General features: G+C 39.0%; 1 protein-coding gene across 5 annotated transcripts in view; it reads right to left on the bottom strand.

Annotated features, from left to right (window-relative positions):
- The window catches only part of WNK2 (WNK lysine deficient protein kinase 2), a 143,771-nt gene that overhangs the window by 64,452 nt on the left and 68,452 nt on the right, over nucleotides 1-10,867 (bottom strand). For all 5 annotated transcript variants that reach the window (XR_006102104.1, XM_042451144.1, XM_042451146.1 and 2 more), the window contains exon 12: nucleotides 2,996-3,556. Coding sequence is in view for 4 of the 5 variants with exons in the window: in XM_042451144.1 (XP_042307078.1) it covers nucleotides 2,996-3,556 (561 nt within the window). In the remaining variant the exon portion in view is untranslated. The remainder of the gene's footprint in view (nucleotides 1-2,995; nucleotides 3,557-10,867) is intronic.

Here is a 10,867-nt window from a genome sequence, read left to right as displayed (position 1 = left end):
GAAGGAAGGAAGGAAGGAAGGAAGGAAGGAAGGAAGGAAGGAAGGAAGGAAGGAAGGGCCATTAACACAAACAATGATGCCATAGGTGATGAAATGCAACCCAAGTGGAAACTGCTCACCACAGCCAGCTGCTCATGTGGAACAATTCAATTCTGGTGTCTAAACATTTCCACACCACTGTAAAAAGCTAGTTAATGCTGTGGTGTAAATCACAAGACATATATAGCAAATTTGTGCATACCAGTTATCCATAATGGAGATCTATATTTTCCACTTACATAAACCTCATATCTGGTAAAATGTTTCTTACCCTTTGCTACAGAGACTTGTTTTTGCCAAAATAAGGAGACGATTACAACAGTGATACCTGGTTATCCTAAAAAAGGGGCTAAAAGTAGTTGCATTTCAAATTATCACACTTCCACTGATTATTTCTGTGAACAGGGTTGACAAGTTGGATATGAGATTTTTTTAAACAAACAATGTAAGAAAGGTAGATATCATACATTCATTCATTGCTTACACTGTGGATTCAGGCTTTTCTATAAAGTGCTATCCACCTGAAGACTACTTCAAATGTATGATCAGGACAGAGACCCAATGCTACATGAACAATGTTAGCAGAACATGTATTGGTGACCAGCTGTGGAACACTTGATGAACAAGTGTAGCTTGAAACCAAAACAAATTCTTGAAGTTGCAAGACATAGTTCTATTGTTGGCAATTTTGTAAATACGAGGAGGGTGATTTGAATTGATTTCATTTACTTTGCCATGAAAATAAGGCATGAAGGCTACATACAATTGAAAGCTACGCAGTTACATAACCAACCACAAACATCTTTGTGCTTTAAGAGGAAGCACCGAGATTGTACTGCAAATCCTTTTCAGATGTGTGCATCAAACAACCTATGATTACATATCTATTAAAAGGATAAAAGGATGTTTTCTGAAACAGCACAAAGCATGGGCACATCATTATGCAGGTTTCCCCCTTGGTGTATGAAACCAAAATTACAGAATCAAGCTTTACCTGAAGGGGAAACTGAATCAGGGATGGGATACAGAAGACACACAGACAGACAGACAGACAGACAGAGGAGACAGCAGCAGCAAGGGAAAGCACAGAAGACAAAGAAAAAAACACTTTTAGTACTAATAAACTGCCATATAATGAATGTTTGTATGTGTTTTACAATGCTCTCTCTCTCACTGTGTGCATACATTGCATCTCAGCTATGACAAAAATAGGTTGCATTCTTTGCAAAAAATAATTTTAAAATAATTTATAAAATAATTAATTAATTAATGCTTAATAACACAATACAATTGGGTGAAAATAAAAACTTCCTTGTGAGGATTGTGTCAGCAGGAAAGTCCAGCTGTTTTTCTATTTCCATATACTGTGGAAAGATGAGGAAGATCAAATATTTTTGATCCATTTAAAGCATTAGAATAAGTTTAATAAGTTTAATAATGCAAAAATAAAGCAAAAAAAATTTAGATATGAAAAGAGAAACTAGTAACAGCCATAATTGGAACAGAGGCATGCTGTGATGCCCCTTTTCTCTCCATCCTCCCCTGGCAAAGGCCAATAAATGTTTTTAAATACTTTCTGGTCAAGGCTGCTTATAATGTACCACAAGTATTTTTTGATAAGTCATGAATCTGAGTCAAAACTGATACAGCTTTATCAGTATAATATATGTGACATGCTTAGAGAGCTACAGGACATGGAACAACTACTGTGGAAACCAATGGGGATATCACCATTGGTACAATGGAGGCTGCCTGGTATTCAGATGCATATACATTCTTCACAAACAATATTGATGTACCAAATATATGGCCAAAGACAGAAATTTAGATACAGTAAAGCTGAAAGTACAGAAGAACAGATTGAAATGGAATGTTATGGATTTTAAGAAGGTGGATGGATGACATAAAATGCAATGGTTTCTTATTAAACAAAATAAATTCTTAGTAAGCCATTCATAAACAGCTTTCATATTTGATATAAACCCCTTAATGCTCAACTTATACAGTACTCATTACTTACTTAGCTTTTCTCTGTATACAGTATCTCTATATGTAATAATATTTTTTAAGATTAGGAATTCTTATTCATCTTCATTTTACAAATACTGACATTTATTGAATATCTCATGTTTTTTCCCACCCATCCTAAAAAATCTGCAGCTGTAACAATGAAGATATTTCTTATATAAATATCCTCAAAAAGTATTTCTGAAATTATTGTTTCCTCTTGTTTAAAGACAAGTCTGTGTTGCAAGCATACACTAACAGGATAATACTATCCATATCTACTCAGAAATAAACCTCCTCAGTTCAAGAAGATTTATTCCACAGGGAGTATTTACACACAGGTAGTATGTTTTAATGTTGAAGAATTATCTTGATATTCCTCTGTGTGCAATAACATACTGGAAGCCACTATACTATATATCATCAACCTATCTATCTTGAATTGTATTTGTATTATTGCACTTTATTCTAATCTATTGCAATTGTGCTATCAATTACAAATGCAAGTCTTTCTTCATTGTAGGAAGGAAATGGCTCTCCCAAACAAACCATGAGAATGTTATCATTTTGAATGAAAACTCTCAGAACCCTCCTGCCATTAGCCATTAGCTGTTCTGGAGTCACGGTCCAAAACAGTAACTTGTCAAACTGTTTCTGGGCTATGAGTTAGTAGTTAAGGTACTTTACATATATGCTTATATATACTTTCATTCTGTGACTATACTAAATTCACCTGCAATTATTCTATTCACTCTGTCCTATGACTTTTAATAACAACCTTACTTTTGTAACTCTCTGGGGAAATATTTTTAATTAAAACAAGGAGAAAAATATCCCTCAATTTGTTTGATAGTTTGTTTGTTTGATAAAAGAACAAACTAGAGAACCATGATTTGGAGCAATACTCCTATGTTCTAGTGCCAAGAAAACCCATTGTCAAACAGATTACCTGGTTACCAGCCCCAGATGCAGACATAGTCTGTTCTGAAGAATGAATTATGCTTGGTTGAAGTGACTGTGGAAGTGGAGGCAGCTGCTGCTGCTGCTGCTGCTGCTGTTGTGAAACTGCTTGCATGTTCTGAGTGTGATGGGGAGAGGAAAGAACTTCATTCTGAATTATCTGCTGGAGGGTAGCCTGGTACATTTGCTGCTGGGAGAGCTGCGCTACCGCATGATGTGTTGGCAAAGCTGGCACTCCCGATGGAGCCACAGCAAGTAATGGTATTGGAGCAGCCGACATATTTGGCACAATTGTTTGGCAGGGTAAGACCAAGGAAGCCACAGTAGTATGAGGAAGGTTGACTGCTTGCATGGGTAGGGCAGGGGAAGTTGATGTCAGTGGCAGAGCAGGGTTCACAGGGAGGCTTGGTAAGATCACAGCTGGAGGAAAATACTGAGAAGGAGGAGGTATAGGGGGCACATTTGCAGCAGGTATGTCAGACAGGTTTGGAGGATGGCTGTCAAGTCCTGCCAGAGGAGTAACTGCAGGAATGACAGGAAATTGAGGAATCTGAAAAAAAATATAATATTACATGAATTGCAAGAGTGTTCCCGGATGGTACTAAGTTAATCCATTTACCTTTCTAATACAATTATACTGAATAGTGACCGCCACCCATTTTCATGAGTCTATAGGAACAGCAAGTGACATTGTTCTAGAACAAACACAGAACAAGACTTCAAAGCAGTTGCCTATCAATTAGAGCAGCCCAAAACGATGAGAAAGGAAATGTACTCCTCATGCAGTTGTCTGTCAATAGCCACTCTTGGTATGTATCTGTGTTACAGACGTAAATAGATGTTTATACATACATTACAGAAACTCATCCTGATGCATGGGCTTCTCATTAACATCATCGGAATTTATATGCCTAGCCAGTGTTACTCTTTTAACTGAAGTGAAAGAAAACAAGCATTTTGTCTACATTGAAAGTGCTGTGGTTGCAAATTGCTGCTAAGTCAAGCCAACACTATTTTTTAAAACAAGCAAACAAAAACTACATGCAGCTAAGTGTTTCCCACAAATTGATCAGTGTTACTCAGACTGGAAGTAGGGATGATATTTCACACAACATTGGTACCAGGTCTATAAAGTGTACATTTCTATATTTTTTTAAATGTGGAATGAGAGCATACTAGAACCATTCACAGAAAGTGTATGGTGCTTTAAGTTCTCAAAAACTTTGGACCATGCCCTAGTGGTCTCTCGACTCGACTACTACAATCTTCTCTGGGCAGGGCTTCCTCTCTCTCACCTCCACCCATTGATTTCTGTTCAGCACTCAGCTGCTCGTATTATCTCACTCGCTCACCAGTATGACCATGTCTCCCCTCTGTTGTCATCCCTTCACTGGCTCCCCTTTCCCTTCTGCATTCAGTACAAGCTTCTCCTGCTCACCTTTAAAGCCCTCCATGGGCTGGCCCCTCCCTATCTCTCCGAACTACTTTCTCCCTACATCCCCACTCGTTCCCTCTGTTCTGGTAGCCAAGGTCTCCTGTCCCAGCCCAGGATTTCCACTGCCCCTTCCCAGATTCGTCCATTCTCGCTTGCCGCCCCTCACTCCTGAAACCTCCTTCCCTTACAACCATGACTCAACACATCTCTAATCAGCTTCAAACCGAGTTAAAGACCATATTGTTTAGGGAAGTGTTCCCAGGGAGTCTGTGATTGTGTCCTGGTTGTTCAGATGCTTGACTCAATAGTGGATATTGCTGTTTTAACTTATTTTATATGATGTTTTTAATTTGTTGCTTTAACTTTTAGACTGTACGCCATAGGCAGGCTTTTATATTCTTGATTTTACTTGGTTTTGTACAGCGCCGTGTAGATTTACGGCGCTTTATAAATAAAGCTAATAATAATAATCAAATGACAGAGTACCTGTACTCAGACTGCATCTACAATGCAGTATTAATGAAGTTTGATACCCCATTAACTGACATGGCTAAATGCTGTGTAATCTTGGCATTTATAGGCGGGGTACAGACTGCCCAAAAAGGGCGGTCTGCCCGTGCCTTGTTTTGCTGTGCGAGGAAGCTGCAGCGGACAAACCGCACGGCTTCCTTGCATCACAGTGCACCAGTGGTGCACTCACAACGTTACAATGGTGTCGCGACGTGAGGATGCTAAGCGTTTACTGCATCAAAATGGCAGTGCCCATCTGTACAGGGCGCTGCCATTTTGACGTATGGAATACGTGCTAGGGTTGCAGGGCGTCTGTAAGCAATGCCCCGAGGCAACCCTAGCACGTATCCCTTACATGCTAAAAGGCCCATCTGTACTGGGCCATAGTTTGGCAGGCCCCCAGAGCTCTCTTTACAGGGAAGGCTAAATAGCTCTCAAAACTACAAATCCCAAATTTCCATAGCATTGAACCATGGCAGGTAAAGAGGTGTCAAACTGCATTAATTGTGCAGTGTAGATGCAGTTTCAGTTTGGAGATGATGGGTGTGGGGAAAGGCAGACAGATATTTCTAACAATCCAGAATTAAAGAATTTTCAGAAAACCTTCATTTAATGCAAATACTTCTGCACCACAAGGTAGCTTCTGTGGTACTGTGGAAGGCAATCACACTTATTACAGACATGCAAATTGGCGTGCATAGGAATTCTCAGCATTAAACAACTTGACTTTTTGGAAACTCATAGTCTCATTTAATGCATACATTCGTTATGAAGCAAATTCTGGGATATAATTTGTTTTAACAGCTCTTTTAAAAAATCTTGCATTCTTCTTGGATTACTCAATAAAGACATGATCCCCCTATGGAATAAGGCTATATCCTATATAACCATGCAAAAATTGCATATTTCCTCTTATCTTATCACTTATGGTTGCTTTTAGACAATAAGGTTTTTCTAATCCTACACAAACTTCCCTGTTGAATGCTTCAGGCTCTACAATAGACATTCAGCTTGTCGAAGCCCTTGCTGCATTCTCTATCTTGTTACTGCCAGCTCAGTTTCCATCTTCCTTCACAGCATCTTTCATTATTTTATTTCTCAACAGCCAATCACTTGCAGTTAAGCAATATATCTCTGAAAGTGAGCAGCACCAGTGAGCAACATGAACTATCCTGAGATCTCAGGAGAGGACTCAGTTGCTAAGAGGAGAATTTAGTGAGGTGACAACACAGGAAATTAAGATATAAACAACTCATCTGTGAAAAATCCAAAATGTACCACTGCAAGTACCGAGAAGTTACAAAGTTATAAAGATGAATAATCTAAAACAGAGAAGACATCAGAAAGAAAACCAAAAAGAAGATAAAAAAGAATTGGACAATTTTATTTTGAAAAACATTGTTTTTTATATATGCTACCCCCTAATTTGGGGCTAATAGGACTTGAGAAAGGGGGGGATAACAGTGGGTTTTTTAAAAATACGTTTTTCTTGTTATTTTTCTGGTTCAGGCTGTTCACACTGTTATTCTTACTGTTATATTGTCTCCTGTTTTGTGATTGCTACCAGCTATTAAGTATTTTTTTAAAAAAATACTGGTGTTTAGTCCAACATTTAAACTGAATTGTTCAAGAAAAACAAATATAATTTAATCCATGTATATCGCTAAAGGACTGGATTGTAAAGGCGCTTTGAAACATATTTGCCTGAATGGTTTGTTCCTGTTGTTGTGCTCTGCATTCTTCCTTTTTCTGGATCTCATTTTTATTGAAATTTGAGTTAACAAATAATGGTGAGTGGTTTGCTGCTACCAGTCCTGCTAACACCTGAATTTTAATTGCTAGTACTTTATTTAAACATACCAGTACAGGTAGATTGCTTCATTGTTGGAATTCAAAATTAGCTGTATTCATCTGGATCAGTAGGCAAAGGGTTTTCCAAACCTTTGGTCCTCCAGATGTTTTGGACTTCAGCTCCCAGAATTTTTGATTGTTGGCCAAACTAGCTAGGGCTTCTGGGAGTTGAAGTCCAAAATGCCAGGAGGATCAAAGTTTGGTAAACACTGTGTAGCACCTTTGAGACCTTAAAACAGATAGGCCTGATAAATCAGGCTGCGGCTGCTACATCACGATCTGCGCCAGGGCTGCAACAATCGAATGTGCCTGGCCCTGATCCTGGCTGCTGCCATGGTTTTGAACCAGGCCAGCAAAAGGGGCAGTATTTTACCACTACTTTTTGGCTCGGTTCTTTGTAAAAGATGTGGCCTTGGCACAGTTTCTAGCCACACTTGGGGTATGCGTCATCTAAATGCTACGCCCCGGACATGGCTGGAAGAAAAAGCTGACAAAATGCTTAAAAAATAAGTATCTACTTTCTCCTTTATAAAGCATAGTTAGTGGGTCACTTTTAGAACAGAATTTATTAATATGTAAGAGGAAAATGCATTTGAATGAAACTTAGGACACTATCATCTGTTAATATGTAGACTGTATATTCTCCAAGTGTCTTGCTTCAGAAGGGACATCCTGTTTAACCATCCATCGTCCCACATTTTGAGTTGCTTTTAAAATATCCTGCTTTCTGTCTCCTCCACCCACTTTCCCTCTTTGGCCTCAGCTTACTTCAGTTTGCTGCAAACTGAGTTTAAGGTGCAGAGGTTGGTTGTGATCCATTAACTCAGTAGGGAAAGAGGATAGGAAGAGTGAAATCTTGCCCTTTCCAGTAGATTTGGGCAAACACAAACTGTGGCAATCTCTCTGAGCTTGTGTGTTTTTCTTCATTAATACCTGTTGCAATCTTGATCATACTCTGATGTTGCTTAGCCACATATGTCTTAGTTTTGAGCTATCAAATGTTGGAGATTGTGAACCTGACATTGGAATTTTATACACATTTACCTGGGAGTATGTTTCATTTAATTCAAAAAGACTTGCTTGCTTAGGGATTCATATGCTTTCAGTGTTAATATAGGTAATAAGCAACATAAACATAAAGTGATGTGCAAGACCTTGTCCTCAACAAACATTGGTTGTTTTCTTCATGCAGCTACCAGCATTCACCCCAGCCCTGTTTTGGCACAGGTACTTTCTTTCCTGCAGGATAGTTCAGATAGAACTTTTCTACTACTAGAATGAAAAAAATCTTCTCTTAGTAGGCGAAGTGAAACTCGACGTACTAAACTAAGAAAACAACTAGAGAAATGAAATGAAAATAGCTAGAGCTCAAAAAAAGAAAAAGAAAAAAGAAAAAAAGGGTGTGTGTGTCATAATTTGCCTATCATGCAGAAAAATAAAATGCAAAGGTATCACTATTAACTAGAATTCATTGGTCCTGTGACAGCTTGCAATACAATAGTTCAGGCAAATTAAAAGCTAATGCAGAAAAGGGAAAATAAACAATACCATCTCTTCAGATATGCTAAAACCTTGTTGCTAACTCCTGTTCTCACTATCTCTCTTTTAATCATCTCTTTGGGATGGATATTTACTTTTTAACTAGATCTATGCAAACAACTCAGCCAAATCATGAACTGAATTGAGCTGATTTACACCAATGGAGAGGAGGGCAAGGTAAGATTGACAGGTCCCAAGTGATCTAGTGGTCCAGACATCCAACTACAGTAAACAAAAGCTAGACAATGTGTCTGAAACACATTTCAAAACAACACCATAGAAGGGAAACACCAGGACAAAGAGAGGGGAGTACAGAAGGCAATCTGGATTTAGCTCATTGATAGTTCTAGTTTCCAATCTAAGCCAAGAAGCACACCAGAACCCTCCACTCGCAGTGCTCATGGGGAGGGATCTTGAAGAGTATAAAATCTATTATCTTCCATTGTCTGTGTTCTTAAAGCTAGTAACCTCAGCTTTCAACTTATGCCTGCCATCAAACTATGTCCCCCACCCATGAATGTGCATATACTGAAGTTTTTAGTTGTTGCTGGTGATGGTGATGATCCATCGTCATCTTTATTTCCTAAAATCAGGTCTCAAAGAGGCTTGACTTCTGATCTTGGAAGCTAAGCATGATCAGCTCTGGTTAGTACTTGCTTGGGAAACCACCAATGAATACCAGGCTCTTTAGACTATATTTCAGAGGAATGAACTAGTAAAACAACTTCTGAATATTCCATGCCTTGGAAAACCTTATGAAAATTCATGATGTTGCTATAAACTGACAGGTGTCTTGAAGACACACACATACCATGTACCATTAGGTGTGTGGGAAGTGTGTGTGTGTGTGGGGGGGGTGCATACCGCACCAGGTGACACACTAAAAGGTTGGTGGTGACACCACTGCACCTCAAACTGCTTTTGGAGATGTTGTGAGTGGGTTGAGGCTCAGTAAAGGACAAAAGTGATGCCCCAGATTTTTAAAAAAATAAAATAAAATTTCAATTCTTAAACAAAAAATATTTTTAATTTATAATTTTTAAAAATTCTTTTGTAAAATTTTCTTTAAAAACAGCACATTTTACCAAATTTTTACTTGGACCACATGAAACTACACATATGTAAACACATTTATTCTGTGTGTACAATGTTGTAATTTAAAGGTACAATTTTAATTTTGCTAGTTGTTTATTTCACAACTATTGGCATTTGATTCAGTGATATATAGAAATTACAATGTATGAGTAACATTAATACCAAGAACATTATTAAGGATTCTGTATATTGTGATATAGGAAGAAGTCAGTGGAGGGGGTGACACCATGAGTTACTGCATTGGGTGACACTAAACCTAGTGATGCAATTGCCATGTACATGAAATTATACTCAGGTATGGGGAAAACAAGTAATTACTAAAGATGTCATTAAATGAAAAATGCTGTCTGAAACCTCTGGCATTCATGTTTTTGAGATCTACTGCTTACATAACTACCTATGCAAATAGTTATCCCTATGGATGTTAAACAATTGGATTTTTTTTCCTACTGGAACCTCTCAGCCTAACCTTGAATGGTAATGTGAATACACAGCCTTTCTCCAAAAGGACCTGAATATAAAGATAAGGGACGCTTTTACAGATTTTCTAATGGCTGTTGTTTAGGTCTAATTTTTTTCTGAAAAATCTCCAAGTACAGTTGGCCCTCTGTTTTTGCGGGGGATCCATTCTGAAACCCCTCCACGCACATATTCAAGCTTCATAGGCTTCAATGGGGCGTGCGCCAGGTATGCACACTATTGGAAATAGCGAAGGTTGCCCTTCTGCAGATATTCGAGGACGCAGATCTCAGATCCGTGAGTTAGAACTGAGTGTGAGTTTTATGAGGCAAAGAAGGAGTTCCTTATACTCTATTCTGTTGTTTAGAAAACAACAGGACCAAAGGGGTCCTGGAACCAAACCTCAGGTGATACCAAGCGACCAATGTATTTTTTTATCTTGGAAAGAGATGTACTCAATAAAATGGGGAAAATACGCCAGCTGCGCCCTTTTCTAGAAGTAAGGGATCTCGAGACGGTTGTGCATGCGCTGGTAACCTCACGCCTTGACTTCTGTAATGCACTCTACATAGGGCTACCCCTGTGCTTGACTTGGAAATTACAGCTGGTTCAAAACATGGTAGCCAGGCTTGTCTCAGGAACATCTAGGAGGGACCACATTACTCCGGTTTTGAGGTCCCTCCACTGGCTGCCTATCAGCTTCCGGGCCCAGTACAAGGTGTTGGTTATCACCTTTAAAGCCCTAAATGGCTTGGGTCCAAGCTATCTCAGGGACCGCCTCCTCCCGTACAATCCTCTCCGCGCTCTCTGGTCCTCTGGGAAGAACTTACTGCAGCCTTTAAAATCTAGGCTTGCGGTGACCTCCCAGAGGGCGTTCTCTGCTGTTGCCCCCAAACTCTGGAACGACCTGCCGAATGAGATCCGTCAGATAACATCATTAGACAGCTTTAAAAAAGCGGTCAAGACGGATCT

This window comes from Sceloporus undulatus, chromosome 2, assembly GCF_019175285.1.
Source record: "Sceloporus undulatus isolate JIND9_A2432 ecotype Alabama chromosome 2, SceUnd_v1.1, whole genome shotgun sequence".
Taxonomy (NCBI): Eukaryota; Metazoa; Chordata; class Lepidosauria; order Squamata; family Phrynosomatidae; genus Sceloporus; species Sceloporus undulatus.
Note: the sequence above shows the minus strand (reverse complement) of the source record. Positions and strands in the feature narration are given on the sequence as shown.